This window comes from Apteryx mantelli, chromosome 27 (assembly GCF_036417845.1).
Source record: "Apteryx mantelli isolate bAptMan1 chromosome 27, bAptMan1.hap1, whole genome shotgun sequence".
Classification (NCBI taxonomy): domain Eukaryota; kingdom Metazoa; phylum Chordata; class Aves; order Apterygiformes; family Apterygidae; genus Apteryx; species Apteryx mantelli.
In genome coordinates this window covers 8,363,267-8,386,297 of record NC_090004.1, presented here as the reverse complement: position 1 = coordinate 8,386,297, position 23,031 = coordinate 8,363,267, and the positions used below count along the sequence as shown (strand labels likewise).

Sequence of the window (23,031 nt, the reverse complement as noted above, 5' to 3'; positions counted from 1 at the left end):
TGAATGGACTTTCAAAAAGCCACCAGAGACCAAATAATTCAAGCTAGCAGTTTTTATTTATATAATATGAGTTCTTTCTTTGCCATGGCTTTCACATGGCTGCCTCCATCTAGTACATAAACTATATATTTCATAATGATACAGAAAGTTCAGTAAAATGTCAGCTTTTGAGTATAAAATGTTAATCTTTTGACTGCAAGAGAGCAAGCATATATCAGCATTCTGCCAGAAAAACAAAAAGACCATGCCAAGTAACACAATGGCCAAGTCAAGAACAGTACTAATTAAAAACAGCATCAAGCAGCAAGTTCGTGGACAATAACATTAAAAACCATTTTTCCTGTAATTTACAAATATGCAAAGTATCAGGTTACTTAAAATTAAGAAGCATTTTGCTTACCAACATGAAACATTACAATTTTGTAATGTATCATAATTAACCAGGTATACAGGTTTCTGTGTCCCTGTGGTTTCTACGGCACATGGTGCCAGTTTGGGTAGGTCACTCCTTGGACAGAGGGAAGAATCATAATAGACAAAATGGCTCCTGAAGAGTATTCTCAGCAACAGCTGTATTCCACTCTCCCCTTCATAATTTGCCACTCAACAACCTTGGTTTAACCACAAGATGGACTTACTTAAAAAAACCAAAACAAAAAACCCACACAGATACAATGTGTATCAACAAATCAACTGCTTCTGGCCTGCAAGTGCAAGAAACTTCTTTGCATTCTAAGCACAATGAAATTCCAGGACCAGAACCAATTACTACTGTAATTGTTTTTGCATATTTAAAATCTGTTACAGTATCTACAGTAAAAAACATCTTACAGAGGAACAGGGAATGAAAGGGGAACAGTCTTACCAAATAGGCCTTATTACTCATTTTTGGATGCTGTTGTAGCTTGACAAAGCTGAAGAAGGGGATAGGAAAACATTAGTGAAAAGGAAGATGAAGCAACAGCTTTTTAGAGAAAAATACTGAAGCCCTCAGGAACAGTATTGGCAGCAGTCTGGACATGACTACAGCTGTTTTACTGAATGCTCAAAACTATTGCTGTCTGAGGACAAAAGGCACAGTATTATAAAACCTCTTTGTCAATGTTATAGAGAGAGAGCCTAAGACAAGTTATAATGCAAGGTCAATGTTTTAGAGCACTATCAACAGTGTTGTCATCCACGTCTTCTGACAACTGCCTTTTTCAGCAAATGCAGAACACAGCTCGCATGTAGCTTTGGAGCAGTGTCAGGTCTTTCATCCAGAGAAAGGAAGGATTACACTCCTAGCTCCTCTTGTTTCTGGGAGCTGTGCAGCTTGACTTAACATTTGTGGTATTTTTTGAAGAATTACCTCCTCTCAGGAAGGTAAGCTCAAGTGGGAGGTTAGGTAAGGAAAGTATCGCTGAAGTGCACAGTAAAACCAAATCAGTCTGCTAACCTAGCTTCATACTAGATTTATAATCCAACATTTTCCACAGATCTGCATGGTAGAATTTAGCAGAGAGGCTTGGTTAAGAGCTAACAGCCTTGACTATGCATTGCAGCCTTCACAAATAAGCCTCACACCACTGCAAAGGAATAGCCCCCTGCCATTCACAAGCCCTGCAAAGTCTTTCCTCCATATGCCTGATAATACCCTAAGCCGTCTCAAAGCCAGAACTAATGGGAGGAGGAAGGCCACATGCAGTTCTGAATTGCAGGAACTTAAGATGTGCGTGACTTACCACTTATCCCCCATAGGAAAAACCCTGCTCTGAAACAGCAGCCCCTTCTCCTGTTCAGCTCCCAGATTCTCTTCAACATGCTCTGGAGGGGGGATGGGACCATAGGCTATTCTTACATCTTTAAGAGGGGCACAGTCATGACTATACCAGAATTCTCTGTGAGCATACCACATCTGGTACCCAGCCTCCAGTTTGAGCCTAGTGCTTCCAAGGAATAAGGAGGAGCCCTCAAAAGGCATCTATGGCAGCTGTAGAGTGCTCTCCAGAGGACAAACACTGCCCCTCAAGCTTTTGGCATGCCTGGCTCCCCTCAGCGTCTGCTCATATACCTGGGTTTTGAGACTTGTATGTGAGTATTTCTGCAGCTAACCTTTGGGGATCCAAAAGCCGAGGGAAACGGCTCATCACAGCATCAACTAAATGGGGATGGAATATGCCACACAGCTTGACATGCACATTGGCCCTCTCCTCTGCAAACTGGTCAGAGTGTGCCCATTGGCAGGAGTCCCCTCCATATGTTGGCCCTGGGGCTCTCTGTACTGATCGAGGATCTCGTACACTGGTAGATCTTGCTTGAGGAGGCATCTGGTACGGTTCAGACCAGTATTCACGAGAATGAGGTGGAGGGGCATTATACTCATTAGGCAGACTGTACTGCCCAGCATTAGCTGGATGTACAGGTACTCCATAGCCTGAGAAAGAATGAGGTGGCCCCGAGTGAGGTATCTCAGGGCTATACTGCAAGAAGCTAGCACCAGAGGAAGTAGATTTATGGGAACCATGCTTGTAAGAGACCAGACCATTTTGCTCCAAGCTGGGAGAATGTGGATAGACAGGTCTCTGCCTACCACAGGTGCAGAGTGTCACCTGCTCAGCATGGGAATGATCACAGTGACTGGTAGATCTGTAAGGCCACATATCAGACATTTGGTTCTCCAGAGATCCAATGCCTGAGTCAAGATGCTCCTGAGAGATATAAGAGAGAGAGTCCATATGAGGATGCTGGTACCTGTCAGAAGATCTGTGGCTCCCATTATTAGGGGGGACACTGCCTGACACAGAGCCTTTGACCTGAAGGGGTACATCGCTGGGCTTTGCTTTATGAGTCAAGCTTTTTCTCTCTGCAGAGACCTTCTGCAAAGAGCTTTTATCACACTCTGTGGGCACAGAGCACAAGAGCTCTGCCTGGGAAGCTTTCTTGCCCTTCTCTTCCTTGGCCGCACTGGTACTTCTGGTAGGAGACAACCTTGCATTGGCTCGGAGTTCATCTGCTAATGAGCGCTGGGGTTGATTGATCCTTTCAGGGTGGTAGAATTTACACTTAATTCCATAAGTGCATTTCTTCCCTGCAAGGAAAAGGCAGAGCAAGGAAACACCAGCTAAAATTTAGTAAATGCATGAACTATACTTCGTACAGACACTGCAGTCTTCATGTTTAGAACACAGGTCTTACCATAAGGGCACTGTTGTTTCTTGTGTTCTGGCACCAAAGGTTTCTTTCTGAGAAAGTTATCCAGGCTGGGGCCATGTCGCCCTAAGGGATCATCTGGAGGCATAAACCTAAAAGGAAAAAAGTCTCAGTCAGGAGCAATTCACTTTCTGGCATCACAGTTTCCTTTCTTCTAGGAGTCTCCCACTTCAATGAAGATTAAAAGCTATCTGATCCCTAAAAAGCCTTCTACCTCATTGAAGAGAACTCTCCAGTCACCTGGTAAAGACTGGCATGAAGTGCTTCTCTTGAGGCACAGGGGAAGTTTTGTGCTTTGTCATTGGTCACCATTTCATGCATGAAGGTAGAACTTGCTGCCGGGCAGCCTGCTAGCGATTGTCCTGGGAGGAAATCAAGCCCTGGAGTCTTTCTAGGAGCTCCACTAAGGCAGGGCTCCTAGCTCCAAACCATGAAGAGCAATTAAGATGACTCCAATTTGTACCTCACAGTTGGGCAGTTCTTCCAGTCACTCTTCCTTCTACAAAAAAGGGCTCACGACTGCTATGGGGTTTGGGTTTTTTTTCCCACTCTGCACCAGCCTTTTGCTCTTTTCACACGTCATATGCTATTGCTTCATTAAAACAAGGCAGCACGCTCATTTGGCGCTGTTTTAAAGCAAAGGAAGAATGGGAACATACTTGTCATTTACAAAGGAATACATCAACAGACGCTCCTCAATGAATTTCTTCCACTCAGGACGCTCATTCTGCAGGTCTCGATAAGTATCGTTAGAAACCACAATGCCATCAGACTCATGTGCCAGTTTCACAATGAATCGATCATCGTAACAGACAACACGCTTGCCTCCAACTCGCCTGGAAGGAGTGAAGACCAAAATTTTCTTCTTTTCAAGGTCACGGAGAATGTACTGGTCTAGAACAAACACAACTGTGAACACGCTTATACAAATGTGCACAGCCCAAAGGCCTCCCCCACTGATAAAGTAATATTAAAAAAATGACACAGAAAATGAGAAGTCATTTCATCTTTCTGCAACTCAGCCTCTATTCCCAGCTCTTATACCTTGTGCTAGGCTTGTCAGAGGTAGATTCCTTGGCCTGGTGCCTGTATAGCACCTAAAAACATTCAGGAACCACAGAAGCTGCTGCAATACAGCAAGGGTTTTATCCACATAATTGGATGAATACAGAGTGTTGATTTGCATTTATTTAAGACTGGCAAGCTAGCATCTCTTCTAGTGCTTTACTACATGCAAAAATTTCTTTCAAGTGGATTTACTTAGAAATCTCAGCTGTTGCAAGTTCAGACTACACTCCCCTCAATATGAATAATTCTAAACCTCCATCAAGCTTTAACTTTCAGCATGTCGGAGAAGTTCTGTACAGTCTGCAGTGTCAAATATATTACAGTTAAATATATAGCATGAAGATGAATCACTGAAAGCAGAAAAACTTCAAATGATGAAAGAACACAAGTTAGGAAGCAAAGAGGGGTATTATATTCTTTGTTCTCTGAATTATTCCAACTGATCCAGGCAAGAACTTGTTTAGGGGAGAAGTTAATGACTTTAAATCTCACTGGTCAGCACAGTTTATTGGATCTTCTACCACTCAGATCTTCCATTCATGAGTTAATTACTAACTCATGAACTTGCCAGAACTTTGCAAGCTCATTAAGTGACAAAGCAATAAGCCTGAAAAGCTACTTTTGGTTTTCATATTTCCACACCTGTTATAAGTACATCTGGTCGTGGCTGTTCTTTCCTCCAAGATGGCACAAAGACTGTAATATCCTTGTGTCCTCTGTCCCAAAACCACTGTACAGCCAGGAGGATACCTCGGCAGGAGAACACTTCTTTATTTCCATGGCTGCATTGAAGAAGACAATTGTGAGGATTTCAATATTTAGGTAATGTTCAGACTAGTCAGACAATACACTAAGCAAACGGATCCAACAATTTAGACAACCTTTGGTGAAATATTAGAGTAGCAGAATGAGTATTCTTTGTTAAACTTGTGTAAATAGCACTAAGATCTTCAGAGAGTTACTGTTGCTTTCAGCATCTCAATATACCAGTAAATACCCAAATCTTCAGCAGGGGCAGAGGGAGCAATCATGACTCTTTCAGCTGCTGACATCAACTCTTTTCCTTCAGTTCTATACTCCAGACTTTTTGCCTTGAGTATAATGTACCCTTGAACTTTCTTTCTCCTATTTTGCTAGCTAGCACCAGTAGTTAGCCTTTGTCAGCATGAACTGCACCTTTACCAGGTGGTTTTGCTTGTAAAGTTATTCTGACAATTTAATGAAAGCAAGACATTTTATGTACTCTTACTTCAAAGGCAGCATTATTGAGGACAGATGCTTCTTCATTATATTATGGTCCAGAAAGTCAGTTACAGGTGCACTATTTGCATGAAATAGCAATCAATGCTAAATATTTTAACAGCACTTGGCAGTTAGGATCAAGGGAAAGAAAAGTTTGACAGTAGTGTCAGAAGCTACCTACTAACACAAAAAGCTGCTTCTTAATTATTCATTAAGTCACATCAATAAGTTTTCAGAAATTTCTAAATTTCTAAAAGAAAACTACCCATCCTGTTTTATGAATTCCAATATTTAGTGTTATTAACTCTTCTGTAGACAATGGTTCCGGCCAACTTTCAATATAAGGGATCTAAGAGTCTGCATTTCAGGATGAAGTGTAAAGAAGATCAATTACACTGCAGATTAGAAGCAGTCTCATAAATCAGTAAGATTTCAGTAAGATTTCTCCCACCTGGGCACAATCCCCTCCCCAAATCTTACTCTTCCCACGTACACTCAAATGAAGCTTCAAATCCCAATAACATCCATTTGCTGGCATGCTAAATGGAAGTCTTTTGTGTGGAATGTAACACTGCCTAATCTTAAGCGACACCTGTATAAGCAGTTGGGGAGCCAATTGGGGAGCCAACAAAACAAGAGATACTATGAAGCATGAGATGTAATAACGCAAGTTAGGGTATTGCAATGAATGCTTGTAAATCTTAAAGTTATGAAATCTCATAAGTGAAGTTTCTTGTGTAGAAAATATCTGGGAGCTTAAACAGGACACATGTGCTTAGTTATGACTCTAGATGTTTGTATCAAGTTCCAGTAGTAAAAAGGAAACACCACAACCAGGAACCATAGCTTCGGGACACAGCAGGATCAGTCCTGAAGGCTGTGCAAATCCTTAGTCAAACACAGTGCTGTGTACTGCGAGCAGACCTACCAGCCTCAAGGCAGCCAGCCCAGGGCAGTGTACGAAACACAGAGCAAGCACACTACAGTTAGACACTGACTAAACACACATGAAAGGCCTCGCAAGAGAAAGAAACAGGATATTTGAAGTGCAGAAGGGGAGGGAGGGAGGGAAAGGAGAACATAGGTAATTGAGCAAAAAGTAGTAAGAGGAAAGCATCATATAGTATATAGGAAGTGAAGCAGGTTGTAGATTGCTTTGGAGCAGGGAAGATGTTCTGTAATCAGACAAGAAATTTGCCTCCATATGTGGAGACTTGAGAGAGACAGTGGGTTACACTTACCCCTAAACAGCACAAGTGAGACTAAGTCAGAAGCGTAACAGCAAAGCTGAAGCACAGAGGTGGAAGGGTGAAGCCTCTTTGTACGATGCAGGAAAGGGAAAAGAGCACAGGGGATACAACTATGGCTCCTACCTCGGATCACATTGAATTACTACTGAGCCCCACTCTTACCCATTTTGCAAGAATGTTTCAAAGGCAATGGTTTCCAGAACTTAATTATTTTTGCTGACAGGCTTAAACTTCTGCTCTCCCCCCTCCCTTATTGAAAGGGTCAAACCTTTTATGCAATCATTAAAGATGCTAAAAGCTGAAGGTATTAAAGGGAATGAAAGCAAAAAAAGCAGTTACTCACAGAACTATGCATCTGGATAAGAAGAGTACTATATTATCATCCTAATAACAGATTAAAAGCAAATAAGTATTTCCCAAACCTAGGAACACTTACTGTCACTTCTTTGTGTTAAGACAAAGAAATTATGGATCTAATATGTTATTATGCCACTGTCACCAGGTTGTGCCACATGAATTATATTAGAGTAAATTCACAAGAATTCTTAAATATAACCCAGATTTGTTTTGCATATGCAAAAGACACTTCCTAGGTAAAAAAATAAGTTCTGCATTTTTCCCCACCCACCTCTGAAGTAACCAAATTCAGCAGCTTTTATTTTCTGAAGGGCTTCAAAACCAAAGCTCAACCTACAATCCATGTTCTACTTCCAAAAGCCAGCAAGCTGTCTTCTTCTCAGACTAAAACCAAGCATAAAGTAATTTCTGAAATAGACTGCCTCCCAGCAGAGACACTTCTAAGTGCTGTTACTGCTAGTACAACTCTACCATCAGAAAGAAACTTTACTTTTCTTCCTCCTGTCCTCACCCTTCTCTGAAACTGTTAAAAAAAATTGAAGAGATGTACCAAAAGAATACTTCTACAAAAACTATACATCTCACAATAAAACTAACACCTAAAGAGACACTTAAAGCATCTTAATTAAGAATCCCAGATTAGAGAAAGGTTGACATGAAAGATGCTCAAAAAAGATTTCTTCCAACTTCAGATTTCATTTTTGCTCTAGATAGGCAGACAGTAGCTACCAATCTTTTAAAGATCAAATCAGAAAAAAAAAAATCTCTGCTTAAGTCCCTGTTACTGATCCAGAAGGTAGCTAATTGGGCTGATCTGATTTGGCAGCAGCCAAGAAAAAATTCCCTTAGAAGGAAGTAGAAGCTAATTTCCACTATGATTTGCATATGTTTGTCAAGAGTTGTTCAGGGAGGCCGCTGCGCGAATGAATCAGCAGGGAACATCACACCATCAATACAGGAAGTTTCAGAATGGAATTCCCCTTCTGGCAAATTGCTTAAAAAAGCCAGATTGCTTTTCTAATGTCAAAATCTGTCCTATCTGCAATGTTATTGCTGCCTCGCCTGCCCAGAGTCACATTTGCTGTGATCTCTCCTGCACTGTATGAGGCAACTTTCATGGGTAAGCAGCTGCTTAAGTCTGGCTGTTCTTCTTATCTAAGGTATGATTCTTGCAGTGGAGTTTACTTACCAGTCCATATTTTATCATGGGATATTCGCTGAAGTGGCCACACAACTGCTGAAGGACTGCAACAGCAAGGAGGAACTGGGCTCTCCTGCAGACTTCCAAGTTAAATTTTTTACCCTCTGACTCTGCTCTATTGCTAGTCTCAGAACTTCACATTTGTACCGGGACTCCCACGATCTGTTGTTAGTCTGTCGTACAGTAGACTGTACCCCATCTTCTCTGCATCCTATTCTGCCATCAGCCATGCCAAACAGAAAAACCACCTGCAACCACACCTGCCAACAAGTCTCCGTTAAGCACTTTCTTCTGCCCTCGACAAAATCTACAGCAATGTTTGTAACAGCCATGTGCACCCACAGCCAAAAGCAGGGTCAATACGGACTCCAAACCTATAAATATTGGGCCTGTGTGCGCAGCCACCAGAAACGGCAGAATTCCGGACATTGTAAACTCGAGTGCCCCTTCTGATGTCATCCCTTCTCTATACTGCACAGAAATTTAACAAGAATAGAAGAGTCACGATCTGGAGACTGGTCTCCAACGCAGGAGATGGCTCCATATTAACAAAGCCTTCTCTAATTAGCCCTGCAATTATTTATTGAGCAACTTCCTGCTACGGAAACTTACATAAAACCATTAGGTAAGAGGACATTATTCTTCCAGTTATCCTCCCCATACGCCAGAAAACAGTAAAATCCGCCGTTTGCTATGAAGCACGCCTGTTTTCAGCACCGACACCCTACGTCCACCGGCAGGGACCGCGGACGGGACAGGCTGCGAAGAGCGCACGCACGCCAGGCTCGGACCCTCTTTGCGGGAGCCGCAAATGCCGGCGAGGTAACTCGGAAAACGCCACCAGAGCGTCCGGCAGCCTTCGGCGGGAAGCCCGGCGTGTGTCGGGCTCCAGAGCGTCCGGCAGCCTTCGGCAGGAAGGCTCCAGAGGTCGGGCCGCCCGCGCGCCGCCGCCTACCTCATGGCCACGTTGCTGCCGTCGATGACGACGGGCCTCAGGTTGTCGCTCTCCTGCTCCTCCGCGGGCGGCGCGGGCGCCTTGTTGGCCGCCCCCCCGCGCGGCACCAGCGGCGCCTCGGCGGGCTCGGGCGGCGCCTCGGCGGGCTCCCGCTCGGCCGGGCCGTGCTTCACCAGCTCCCCCAGCACCGCGTTGGTGTCGGCGCCCAGGCCCAGCTTCTGGAGCACGGCGTGCACCTCCTCGCACGAGTAGCCCAGCTTGCGGAAGAAGTCCACCTTCAGCTGCATCTCCAGGCCGTCGGCGGGCTCCGGCGGCGGCGCAGGGCCGTCGGCGGCGCAGGGCTCCCGGGCGCTCATCCTTCCGCCCGACCGGGGCGCCGGGCGCTCGGCGGCCGACAGCGCCTCACCCCAGCCGGGGAAGCCCGGAAGGGAGGAGACGCTGCCCGCGCTCATGGCCGCGCTCGGGGGCCTCCCGCTGCTCCTGCGCGGCGCGGACCTGCGAGGCGGCGGGCAGGTGAGGGGAAGCCCGCAGGCAGGCAGGCAGGGAGGGAGGGAGGCAGCGCGCCGCCCCGGCCCCGCTTCGCTTCGCCCCGCTCCCGCCCGGCCGCCGCGGCGCCCCCGCCCCGCCCCGCTCCGCCGCGCTGCCCGGGAGGCGGCGGGGCCCGACCCCGCTGCCGCTGCCGCCCCCGCTGCCGCTCCTTACCGGGCCGCCGCGCCGCCGCCGCAGCGCCTCCATGGGGCCGGGGCCGCCCGGGCGGCCGCCGCTTTATACCGCGGCCCGGGCAGCGCTGCGCCAGGGCGGAAGGGCAGCGCGGGCGGGGAGGAGCCGCCGCCGCTTCCCGGTCCGCCCCGCGCCCCGCCCGGCCCCGGCCCCGGCCCCAGGGCGGAGCGGAGCGGGAGCGGAGCCGCCGCGGCGTGCGGCCTCGCCGCGGGGCTGTCACCGGGCCCGGCACCTCCCCCGGGCCCCGCGGCCTCCCCTCGGGCCTGTCCCCGGCCCATCACCTCCCCTCGGGCCTGTCCCCGGCCCCATTGCCTCCCCTCGGGCCTTGTCACCTTCCCTTGGGCCCTGTCACCTCCCCTAGGGCCTGCTACCTCCCCTCAGGCCTGTCCCCGGCCCCATCGCCTCCCCTCGGGCCTTGTCACCTTCCCTTGGGCCCTGTCACCTCCCCTCAGGTCCTGTCACCTCCCCTCGGGCCTGTCCCCGGCCCCATCGCCTCCCCTCAGGCCCTGTCACCTTCCCTTGGGCCCTGTCACCTCCCCTCGGGCCTGCTACCTCCCCTCAGGCCTGTCACCTCCCCTCGGGCCTGTCCCTGGCCCCATCGCCTCCCCTCAGGCCCTGTCACCTTCCCTCAGGCCCTGTTACCTCCCCTCAGGCCTGTCACCGGCCCCATCACCTCCCCTCGGGCCTGTCCCCAGCCCCACGTCCCAGCCCCATCGCCCGGCAGGGCAGTGGTGCCGCCCTTTCCCTGCGGTCCCCCTCGGTCCCCTTCCCGCCCCTGGCCGAGGTCCCTTCCTCGCGGAACCGTCCTGGCGGATATGGAGACGGGCCCTTGTCTGCAAACACCTGGCTTTTATGCAAATCATTTTGCAATAAGGGCAGATTTGCCCCAACAAGCGTGCTCATTAGGTAAATTCATTCATCTCCTTCCTGGTTTCCTTTAACGACAGCCTTTACTCTCGATTTTGTTATCTGCTGGCTGCTGCGCGTCGGCCTGACTGACTCGGGATTGCGAAGTGGAGCAAGAGACACGGTAAAAACCTGATTTTGCAAATGCAGATAAATCCCTGGATCAAAGAGATCGATGTGGTGGAGCAGCTGGCTTTCTCAGATCGGTTTCCAGCTTGTCCTCACTTGTTACTAATCTGAGGTTAAAAACATTAAAAGGTATGTTTCAGAGGGACTCCGATCCTGGCCTTTTTTACCTCCTCCCACCAGCACAGGTACAGCTGCAATTTTAATTAGAGGTGCATGTCAAACAGTAATTGAACCCCAGAACTCCTCCATGTGTGTTGGGCGCTTTCTGAGGGCAAATGTGAGTGCTGACCTGCATGGGCTGTAAGGCAGTGTCCAGCACGTTGAGCTTCACCAAGACCAAACTTTGACCTAAGCACTGTTAGGAAAACGTCCCTCCCTCCCAGCCTCCATGCACTTGCACAGGAAACTGCAAGTTGAAACTGGAAAGGGAGGCAAATGAGATGGGAATGGCTGACTGTAAAAATGTCAAGTGCAAGGACACTCTTGAGGTCACGTCAGAGTAACTGAAAGTGCACAATTAATGTTTAAGCTAAGCTTAAGCTACAATCGGCTTTAGACAAACGGATGGTATGAGTGTATGGCCACAAGTTTCTGGCACATCAGTGCGGGTGTTGTGCGCATTTTTATGCTCTTTATGAATTTGTAGCTGCAACAATTGGCACTTGGACGCAACATGCGTTAATACCAAAGTCGGCTGTGTCATTTGGCACCTATAGCCCAGGGCTCGGATACCTCAGATGCACAGACACTGCGCAGCAGTGTCGGGGCTGACAGCAGCAAGTCTGCCGCGTAGCTGGGGTAACCCATCCTGTGCTGGCAGTGCCATGCCCCTGCATGCAGGCGCACGCCACACCGTAAGCAAGAGTTCCTCTGACACAGGTCTGTCTGACCACTTTGATGCTTACACGTGATGCATGTGGTCATGATTCAGTCGGTTTAGCAAACCGGGCTTTTAGAAGACACAGTAAATAGCAGACAGGAAGTGTGCATCGACAACCAGAACCTATCCCCCAACTATTTGCTAAAACCACCACTACAGACTGTACGCAGCTGCAGGAAAGCTAACATTTCACAATGTACAAAAATTGTGCATCTCTGTCTTTTGATTAATCATTTCTAAACATTTTAATGAAGGTAGTTGCAAATTTGGTTCCCTGAGGCCATGTACCAGAGCCCAACTTAAGAGCAAGGGAACTCTCCCAGTTACGGGAATACATTTGCATTCATCTTCCTTGTGGTTACCCTGAAACAATCATTTTTTCTTGTCTCTGGCCATGTCTGAAACCGCACTGTGTACTCAACAGTAACACACACACAGAGGCTAGATTCAAATCAGAGATTATATCCTTAGTCAGTACTTAAGTAGGTGCTTTCCCAACTCCTCTTTCCTTTGGAATCTACTCCAGTCAGCATGAATTTAGCATTTGTTTGTGTGCTGTTGCTTCCAGGCTAAAGTCTATTGCACCAAAACGTATGGCCACAGATGTGCTTTTTATAGGAAATAACCCAAGTAAGATCCACAAAGCTGAATCTTTTGATTTATGCAAAGCAGTGGCAGCAGTTGCACGCCGTCTTTTTTGATTTGGTAAAAAGGAAAAGCCATGAGAGAAAGAGGATACATTGGCTTCTCCACCCTAAAAACCAGAAGGGGTCATATGCTGGTGACACCCCAAAAATCTTAGTGGTTCCTTTTGATTTTTTTTTTCCACATTTGCAAACTGCTTTGAAGAGAAAGTTTGCTTCAGTTGTTTGGCACTGGGAGGACTGTTATGGAGGCTTCAGCCTCTGAGGATATCAAGATTTCCAGAACAAAGCCACTGCTCCTAGGATCGCTGGTGCATAGAGGCCCTTCACTATGATGTATAACATGAGAGACTTTATCTGTTTCTTCAGGAGAGGATACAAAGGCTCCTCTGCCTAGAGAAAGTGACTGAAACAGCTGCCCTACAATGCCTCCTCCTCTACAGCTTCTTGTGAGAAAGGCTCATATGGCTTCTCAGTTCCAAAGTAAGAAACTCTCTTTTGCTTAATATGTGTGATTTGAAAGTAAATTGACCCATTCCAGAATACAGCATAAAGGAATAGGTATTGCAGTTAAATTCCTTGTGCAAATAAGCCTGGAGTGTCTTCATCAACACCTCCCAAGGACAGTCAAGTGTCTTTTACCTAGACCTCACACTGTAAGGCTTCTGCTTCGCTGCCTTTCAGTACATCTTTCCCAGGAATTCACTTCAGTCTCACTTTCTCAAAATGAATCTGAGGGTATATGCCCTTCTTTGCTTACCCTTGGGTGGAATATGCAGCAGGACTTAAATAAAGCCATTGCCTGGAGAGGATTACCTTGTAGAAAACAACGACAGCAGCAGCCCACAAACCTCAATTTTTAAAACAGTGAATCGCCCCAGAGAGAGGAATGTCAGAGGAGTTGCACAACAGAGAACCTGTCTAAGGATAGAGAAGGGAGGCACATTCAGAGGAGCCTAAATAGCATTAAGTCTGCCAGAGACAGATGTTAATAATCATTTTATGGATTTCATAACGGGAGCTGAGCATCTCCTCTGCAACAGTTTCCTAAATTACATTCTGCCATGTAAACTCTGCTTCCATGTGCAGATGCCAAAAAATACCGCTTTGTTTTAGAAAAGTGATCTTGCACAACTGTGATTTATGGTTGTATACCGGTCTGTCCCAGAAGGTCAGGTTCACATTGATTTAACTTTCTGCTAGACTGGTGCAGTTAAATGGTTTGCTGCTGGATGCAGGCCCAGTCCTAGAGCTGAGGTGCCTACAGGGGCTTGCTGTCAGATCAGAGAGGGCCCCATGGGTTGGAAGGCTTGGTTGGAGAAGCCAAAGCCTTTTGGCACCAATGCATGGCAGTCCTGGAGTTTAGTTGAGCAGAACACAGATCACTCTGCCAGCAGTCACACATACCTTCCTCTTTCTGTCAAGGGAAGGCCCGCACAAGGAGAGGGCAGTCCCTCTAGGATTCCTGGATGTGCTATTTCTGTGCCAGTTAAGCAGTGCTTCTCTCTCAGTTCCATTGCTAGACATCTGCATTCACAGGAAGGCGCTATGGAAATCCCCTCTGCAAAGCACACATGTACAGGGCCTTTCCTGATAAGGAACTTGTGAGAGCAAAAGGGGAGGGCGGTGGGCAGGCAAAGCCAGACGCCAGACTGCAAGATGTGCTGAATCACTCTAGTCTGGTTATCAAGGGTAGCCAGTAGTGTGCTTCATGCTACTGAAGGGTTATATTTCTGAATCAATGCTTCCAGTAAGCACTGACAGGAATGAAAGTATCCAGAGGAATGAGTGATAGGCTAAGTAGCTGGTAATAGCAGGAGCATACCCCTGTCCCAGTGATGGACTCAGTCCCTCACAGTCCCCCATGTTCTTCTGGTTCCTTGCTGACTCAAAGCAAAGCAGCACTTTTCTCCAGCCTGGTTTCCTGCTCGTGAAGGAGTCTTGTAAAATCCTGACATTGCATTTTTCTAGGGGTTTTTCTAGGGATTACCACTCCCATGTCCCAGATTCTAAAGGGAGAGCTCATCTTCTGGCAAAGCCTTTCATCTCCCACTTGTACATTTAACATAGTCAAAATAGGTGGTATGCAAGCATCTTGTTATCTGCTGGCAGGGAAGAAGCTAGCCTCATGCCAGTTCCTTATGAAGATGCCAACGCTACAAACTATTGATAACTAGCCTCAGTCAGAAGCCTTGTCAGCAAAGTGGCCCTGGACCTGGCTTGTCTACCTACAGAAACTCAAGGCAACTAATTCAAATCTAACTTTTGAAAATGGGTTAATTAAACCTCATTTATAAATGCCTATATGGGAACACTTATGTTAATTAAGGACAATTTAAATGACCTTATTTAGTAGCAGTTGGGAGTAAATTAAACTGAATTAAGGGCACTAATTCTGAATGAGAGTTTTATGCAGAATCTTAATGCTCATTAATCTACTTTAGATTTAGTTAGTTCAAGTTAACTTTCTTAAGACTCCTGTGTAGACAAGCCCTCAGCAATTAGGGAAAGGTAGAGAGTTCAGAGGTTGTGCTCATTCTGCAGACTCTCTGAGAGGGGAAGGGGCAGAGAGGCTTAAAACTTGGACTGGCTGCCTTGGGATTTCTGCATTCTCGACAGCTTTGGAGTCCTAAATCCTCTGTTTATCCGTGGAGCAGGAAATAGCACAGACAGCAGAGGCACTGGTGAACACTCCGCTGCACAAGCACATAAACCATTTGTGTCTTTATCCCCGAAGCTGCAGGGACCCCTCAGGGTCTGACTGTGGCATTCGTTCTCCTCACTTTGGGCCTTCTCTGACTCAGCAAGGTTAAGATGTTCACTAAGGGGGTCTAGTCAGTACAAACAGGCTAAAATTACATTAGTTCCTTGTGTTGGTGCTCCCACCCAGGAACAGAGTGGCCATAGTTTACCATAGCTACAACTCAGTAGTCAAACTTCAAATAAATGAATGACCTAATGGCATGTCTCACTGTATTCATCAAAATGTGCTTCTGTGTCATGAGAACAACACAAGGTTAACTGAATCCTCACATCACCTGTGATGTAAGGATTCAAGAAGCTGACAGAGCTGCATCTGGGTTTTCTTTAAAGTGAGCAGTATAATTTATTACATAGTACTCTGCACATCCAGGAATTAAAGGAAAATGAGTGATGATTTATGCCCTTTCTTTGGAAGAGGGTCACCATGCCTCATGAGGAAAGCTGAACAATAATGCTGGAAGCTAAGCTTAGCAACATCTCTTTACAGCAGTCTTCTTTTATAGCTGCAACCACTCACATTTATGGAGCTGCTGACTGAGAGACCATCTGCTTCTCTTGCTTGCTTCAATAAAGACATCGCTGATGGCAGCATCATCGCTGATTGCCAGAGTGAAAACCCAATCAGCTGACACACAGCTCTCATTTGGAAATATGCCCAGTGGAGGCACAAGAGGGAAGTTCACTCCATTCTCGCAGGCCAGCTTCATTCCTGTGCGTGTGCATTAAACAAGGCAGCCAGAAGCCTTAACCTCCCAACCCTGGTGTTACATGCCACAGCCATCGTGATTCAAAAGGAGCAAAGGTAGCTCAAGTCTTTCTAGAAAAAAGGAAACTGTAGGAAGGGAGTATCAAAAGAGAAGCTAAACAGGAATTTGCAAAGCTTACTGACTTGCATTTTGAGCCTGTGTGTCCACAATACTTGTTATATTGCTAGCTGTCTTCCCAGTGCAGCCTTCATCCAAGAATATTGGGATTCCTTTGCAGCTGCAGAGAAGTAAACTGACTGTTCTCTGAGATATTCTTTCTTGAACTTGTTTCCTGGCTTTTAAGCAGTTCTTTGTAAGCACTCTGTGTAGTAACTTACTTCCCATGTAGCCCGAGGGCTCTTTGCGGAGCAGACCTCTTACAGAGACAAGCACTTGCTCTGGAGGAGAGAGTGTGCATGGGAAGTCACTTCAGACGGATGACACCAGCGTAATTCATTCGGATGTCACTGCGACTGCCTGTATTCCACAGCCTTTGCTACTACTCAGAGTAAGAAGACTTGATCTCTACCTTTGGTCTTAGTGAGTGGCAGTATTAAGTCACAGGGCTTGTTTTCTCAGTGATAGGTGGGTCAGGAACATGCTAACTACTTTTTTTTTTTCTATTGAGCTTCCTCCAAGGAATTGAGCCATCCCTTCAAGGTCTTTTTGACCCCATAAATCTATGTTATTGTTGAGCACTGAAGGGACTGAGACAATAGAAGCTTTAACATTGCCCAGGCTCTCTCAGTTGCAGCATGGACTGTTCTCCACGCATGTGTGGTCTAGGCTGACTGGTCAGAAATGGTGAGACTGAGCTACCCTGCAAGGAAGCTGTGAAATGAATCTGCCCCATCTGTCCCCATGAATCCCTAAGCCCCGTCTTAGGACCCTAAGGCTGTTCAGCTCTCAGGGTGTTTCCTGAAGTCTTCCCTGAAAGGTAAAATCGTATAACAACAAGGCATTGCACAAGCTACAGCTGATATTAGGCTAGTTCCCAAGAAGCACCATTAACTGTCCCTATTGCTGGCCATCCTGGCAGCAAGAAAATGGCCTGGATGGGCCTGGAAAGTGATTCAGCCACATCCCTGCGCCAAGGGCAGGGAGGGTTGCTCCGCTGCCCCTGCCTGGGACAAGCTAGTGACCGAGTAGCCGGATGATTCCACCCTACTATGATCAACTTGCCCCAGCAAGTGTGTTTAACAAGTACCTGGAGCTTTTGCATCTCAGGTAGCCCCTCTGCCGGAAAGTTCAGCTGTCCCCTTCTCCAGAAACATCCCTCTGTCTGCTCAGCCCGAGTTTTGTTTAGTGCAGCGTCTGTAGCTGTGAATTTGCTGTACTCTGAGGTGCCCAGGAGCTTTTACTGCTTCAGAGCTAAAAGAATAATATAGCTGAGTTGAACAAACATTTCATGGTATTAACATGAGATGTTTAAATAGACAGTCACAGAATATTTTATCCCATCCAAAGCAATGTGAAGAGCTGAGGATTTATGCCTGCTGCTGAGTAAATACCTCCTGAGGAGTCACATCCATCTGGGAAGTGGACATTTTTTATTCTAAGGAATTGGAAGCACAGCATGCCTGAGATAACTGAGCAGAGTGGGGAGTTCTCCTACATTTGCTCTCAGAGAGGCCTCGTTTGAAAAATGGCAGAGGATCCTACAGAGTAAATCTAGCCAGAGGACAAGAGACGCAGAGCTCAACAGTGTGTATGCTCTCAGGCACGCAGAGGGGAGACAGCGTAGCCGCATCACCAGAGTTGCAGCCACGGAGCCTGTGGAAGACCTGGCTTGAGACGCCCCTCGCTGCTGCAGGCAGATGGGAGAAGCGCTTACTCTGCTCCATGTCCTGGATGTTGCAGGGAGGAGACAGAGCCTTCGTGGCCCCCCAGTGCAAGATCCCCACAGCTCCTGAGGAAGAGCCCTGGTGCCCGCTTGCAGCCCGGTGTTAGCATGTCTATCACATGGCTCCCGGCACGCCGATGGGTTGCAACATGGGACCCCAGCTGTGTGTGTGGGTCGGAACGAGCCAGGTCAGCAACGATGGCTTCACAGAGAGGATCTGAGACAGGAGAGTGTTATGGCTCATAGCTGTTAGTCATCTGCAGGCATGTCTCTGGGATGGCTGGAAACACATAGCAAAAAATAGAAGTGTCAAACACTTCCTGAGCAATTGGACGCACATCCCTGTGTTGTCTGCTCTGTGGTTTCTTGTTACATGTCCAGCACAGAGAGCAGGAACATCTCCATGAGTCATGGAGACATGCTCTCACCTGGCAGCTCCCAGTGCCTGGAGCATGCAGAAAGTTGGGAAAGGGGCACTCTTGAGAGCCAAGGCCAGACCCACTGAAATCCTGCATCTGCAAGCACCCAGTGCATGCCAGCTGCCTCAGACAGGTCAGTCCCAAACCGCTTCGCTTGCTGGTGGGTATCTCAATGCAGCGAGAATATTACAGGGAAGAGTGACTGCCCGTCTGGGAATAACTTCCAAGTATGCCCAGGCTGGAGTATCTGCTCTGTGCATGCAGAAGGTCAGAGAAGGAAATCACCGGTCCTCCCCTTACGAGGCCTCCTGAAGTCTAAAAGCCCAAATGGGTTAATTCTTCAACAGAAGCTTTAGAATCTCTTGCACCACACGCAGTCATCATGAAACCTTCTGGACAGAGACTGCGTCTCACGTGACTTCCCCTTGGATCTAACTCTCCTGTTAAAGCTGCAAGAGAAGATCCCCTGCCCTGCCAGGCACTGAGCTCGAGTGCACATTGCCTAGTGCTGGTTGGGAAACTCATTTCCTCCTTCGACTGGCAAGGAGCGGAGGGGTCAGCAGCTTTCCCCAGACCCGGGGCTGGGATCTGCCACCTGGGCTGCGCTGATGCCTGCCTGCGCAATGTGGGACATAGGCTACCCCAAAGCCCTCCCACAAGACGGATGTGTGTCACCAGGGGTAGAAAGACAAACAGACTGCACAAGTCTCCCCTCTGTGAGTCCCATGATGTCAGTGGCAGCCAGAGCCATTCGGTTTGCCTATCTGATATGACTCAGTTTGTGTCAGCATGGCAGCCTGTGGATCCGGCAGGCAGGGTCCAAGAGGTGGTTTCCTACCTGCTCAGGCTAAAAGCAGAGAAGGTGTTAATTGGCCTACGTATTTGTGGTAATGCTTGTTTCCAGCTTTTGGCAGATGGCCATGAGTGAGGATGAGGATTGAGCTGTCTGGGATGAGAGCGAAGGCTGTGTTTCACACACCTCTTAGCAATTGTGTAATGCATGCAATGCAGAAGTGCAAACAAGGCTGGCCTCTCCCTCCACTTAGGCTTGTTTCAGAACAGTCTGTCTCCGTGGGGCAAGACTCTGCTTTTGCTACCTTTGGCTGGGGATTTCCCCAGTGCAAGGAGTGCCGCGCCAGAGCAGAGCTGGCGCAGCCTCACACTGGCTGCTCAGGGCCCTGCATGCTCTTAGCTCCTGGGGACTGTCACACTGCAGCAGCGGCTGGGGCACCGGAGCGTCCCTCTGGCACAGCGTGGGTCTCAGGATGCTGCGGCCAGCTGCTTGGGCCGCCTCCACATCCTGCTCTGTCCAGCACCAGTCCTGGTCTGCTTAGTGCAGCAGATGCACAGCGGTGGGAGAGCACAGCCAGGCCCCAGCCAGTCTTTCCACTTTTACACAACAGTGTACAGAAATGATCCATTTGTTACAAAACAGCTTATGGAGAAGAAGACTCAAGGGACGCAATAACGCAGGAACAGAATGCGGGATCTGAGGTCTGTTTGTCAGACTATTTCAGCGTAAACCTTCGCGAACCTTTTACGTCCTCCCAAGCCACAGGACTCTGATTCACATCTGAAACCGAGTAAAGATGCGAAAGAAATGGTTGTATTTTTAGTTTTGCTCTTTGGGACAAGTTGCCAGTTTTCTAATAACTTGATTTGTTTTCTCGACCTTCCATCTAGAAGATTGAACAAGGTTTTACAATTTAGTCTGAACTTTCTGATTGTTCCCAGCTTTGTGGAATGAGAATTTGGGATGAAAAGACTGATCTGATATAGAGAGTAGATTATTGATAGGCTAATGCTCAGTTAAGGCCATCTTCCAGCCATGCTGATAAACGCATGTTGCATTTCTGGGATTTTCTGGGCACATATGATGTGCAGAAATGGAAATGTTCCCTCTGACTTATACTCTTGAATTCTGTGTACAGTAAATACCAACAACTTTGATAGCTTAGAATAAAAGATAAATCCACATGCCTGTTTGCTCTCCTACCTGTTTGCAGATTTCATGGAGCAGAACATTCTTCTCCTTCCTGAGCTAAGCACAGCATTTCTGTGAAGGGGGAAAGCTTGCCTCTTTTCTCTACCAGAGATGACTGCATTTTAGTAGAAAACGTGTTTTCATGAAAACAGAAGAGTAGCTTTTAGTTTACAGTTAGGTTTGCATTAGCAGTGACTCTGCACATTAATGTGCCATTGAAGGGAAAACCTGTGCATGCAACAATTCAGTTCTAATATGTGGAGAGAGAGAGGGAGAGAGAGAGAGAGAGAGAGACGCTGCAAAAGTAAGAAATATTAACAGTATTAACCCAATGGTCTATTCTGACTCCTTGCTTGGGTAAGACTCCAGCTTCCTTAGCCAAATATCTAAGGAGGCATTGTGCCTCACTAGCAGTCTCCATTTCTGGATGCTGCTGCCATTGCGTACTTTGGGCTATGCACACCCAAAATCCACCTAGAGCTGAGGGCAGCTCTTTCTGCAGAAGGACCTGCAGAGCTACGCTAACACTTCAGAGAAGTCAGCTACTGATGTACTCTGAAAAACAGTATTTCAGCGCAAAGTATGAACAGGAACAGAGGATGCAGGAATAGAAGAAAGTTTTCAAAGAGAAAATCTCTGCAAAGCTCTGCACCCTGCAGGCCGCCCCCAACCTGCACAGTGGGCAAAGCCTGCGGGGAAGGAAGCTCTGCTCTGGCAGGGTTTCAGCTGTGCTTCTTGAGGAGTTACAGGGTTCCAGTAACCGGATTTGTGCTCATAGCCTCCCACCTAGAGGACTAAATCGGGTGTTGCAATCCAAGCCAAATTTCCTCATGTTTCGACAAAGCAGTGACTCATACCTTATGATGGAAAATGACGTAATTTGCATGACGGAGCCCAAACACACACACATCCACTCCCCTTTCCTAAACTGCTGACATCCTAATGACAGCATCTCCTGGTCATATCCCCAGCCTCTGCCATAACAAAATCCATGTGTCTTCCTTTAGGACCTCCACATGATACAGCCACTTCTGCGGAGAAGCTGGCTTTTAACTTTCAGCCAGCCCCGATGGACATGGCTCACGGGGAACGTACGCCGGCAGTCCACCTGCAAACACCCCACGGTGGAGATGGCCTCGAGCGCTCCGACGCAGGTGCCCCCAGGTAATGCGGGGTCGGTGTCTGGCCACCCCGCGCTCACCCCGGGGCCGCTCGCAGGCCCCCACTGGTGGCAGGGGACAGGCAGCAGGACTGTGCAGGGCTGGTGGGCCCACGGGTGGGAGAGCGGGCGAGAGGCCAGCCATGGCCTTCGGCAGGCGCTGGGTGTCTCTGCTGCTCCACGGACCGGCCCAGCTCACGCACTCAGCGCACCGCAGCCCGGACCAGCCCCAGCTCCGGCGTGGCGGTGGCATGGGGCCACCGGCTTCAGCACTGTGTGGAAATCCTCTCCTAGGGACCCTGCCCCACGCTCCTCCCGGGAGAGTTCAGCCAAGCGAGCTGTCCTGTTGCACACCCCCGGGTGAGCTCACCTTTTATGAAGGTCGGAGCAGTGTCTCAGGGCTCACCCCGACTTTGGAGTCAGTCCTGGGCTCGTGCTATTCGCGGATGAGTCCCGCAGCCCCGCATCAGGCAAGCCCAGGAGAAACCGTGCTTCCACAAGAGACGTGGCCCTGGAGCCATGTCCTAGAAGTGTCCACGGTGCCAGCAGGCTGCTCGTCAGCCGACCTGTCTCAGCATGCAAAGCGTGCATCTCCCTGCGAGCCACGCTCCTCTCTGCCCCTCGCATCCCACATCGCCGCTCTCCTGTGCTGCAGGAGATGTTCCTGGTGTTCTGACATTTTATATTTATGTGTTAAACTCTACTCATGTTTTTTCCACCTCTTCTTTCTTCTGCCTCCCTCAGCAGCTAGCGGTTAAAAGTTTGTCCATTTGTTGATCTTTTCCTGCATTTTGTGGAAAATTCCCTTTGTACATTACTAGCTCTTTTATTGACAAAACTATGTTTTCAAGAAAAATAAAAGACCTCTTACTTTTGCCAGCAGCATCTACTGTGGTCTTTCATTGCCTAAGGCAGTAAGACTGATCAGAGGATTGACTGAACCGACCCATCTACGGTCTTGTTACTACCGACAGTCCAGGTGGGGGCTGCACTGCTTCACAGGTTGGGCTCATGGCCTAGGCAGTGCAATGGGATCTGAAATCCCCAAAGGAATTTCCTCATATAGTTTTAAATCCAGCTGTGTTTAGAAAGCGACATCCCTTCCCGCTGTCAGACAGTGCTGGCTGGTCTGCAATGCCGGCCCATCGCCGCTGAGCATCACTGCTGCAGACCAGGCCCAGTACTACCACAAAACTTTATCAATGAGATGACACAGTCCGATGCTAAGACCCTTCTGAACTATGCTTAGTGCAAAGCTGCAAATATTAATCCATTTAACATGACTTAAAAAAAAAAATCTATGCTAATAACCTGTTGCAGCTTAAGGCATTTAGACAATTCTCAATCTTTCTGTAATTCTTTGTAATAATAATTAAATGACCTTTAAAATGGCCTTTTGTGGAAAAATTCAGTAAAGCTGAATAGCAATTCAGCAGCTGCTAAAGAATATTGAAAATCAAGAAGAACACACTGATGTTAAGGTATGGGGGAAAAAAAAAGAAGTGAAGCAATCAGTTGTGAAGCCAGAAGTTTGTTCTTCATTTGCACTGATTTCCAGGTCCCGTTTGGCAGA

At 47.8% G+C, this 23,031-nt stretch overlaps 1 protein-coding gene and 1 long non-coding RNA gene across 3 annotated transcripts; one reads left to right on the top strand and one right to left on the bottom strand.

The window, feature by feature from the left end:
* Positions 1-37: 37 nt before the first annotated feature.
* ZC3H12A (zinc finger CCCH-type containing 12A) lies at positions 38-10,002 on the bottom strand. The gene is made up of 6 exons (XM_067311503.1): positions 9,968-10,002; positions 9,266-9,760; positions 4,903-5,042; positions 3,852-4,086; positions 3,178-3,284; positions 38-3,070 (listed from the first exon to the last, which is right to left on the bottom strand). The coding sequence occupies exons 2-6, from the start codon at positions 9,715-9,717 to the stop codon at positions 2,046-2,048; spliced, it is 1,959 nt and encodes a 652-aa protein (XP_067167604.1). The 5' UTR covers positions 9,718-9,760; positions 9,968-10,002; the 3' UTR covers positions 38-2,045.
* On the top strand, positions 9,702-22,330 carry LOC106490889 (uncharacterized). Of its 2 annotated transcripts, XR_010886449.1 has the most exons (5): positions 9,702-9,778; positions 10,933-11,015; positions 12,914-13,027; positions 21,307-21,463; positions 21,753-22,330. It is a non-coding gene; the product is annotated as an uncharacterized lncRNA (long non-coding RNA). The 2 variants fall into 2 exon arrangements; XR_010886448.1 differs by having other exon boundaries at positions 21,307-22,330.
* Positions 22,331-23,031: the final 701 nt, after the last annotated feature.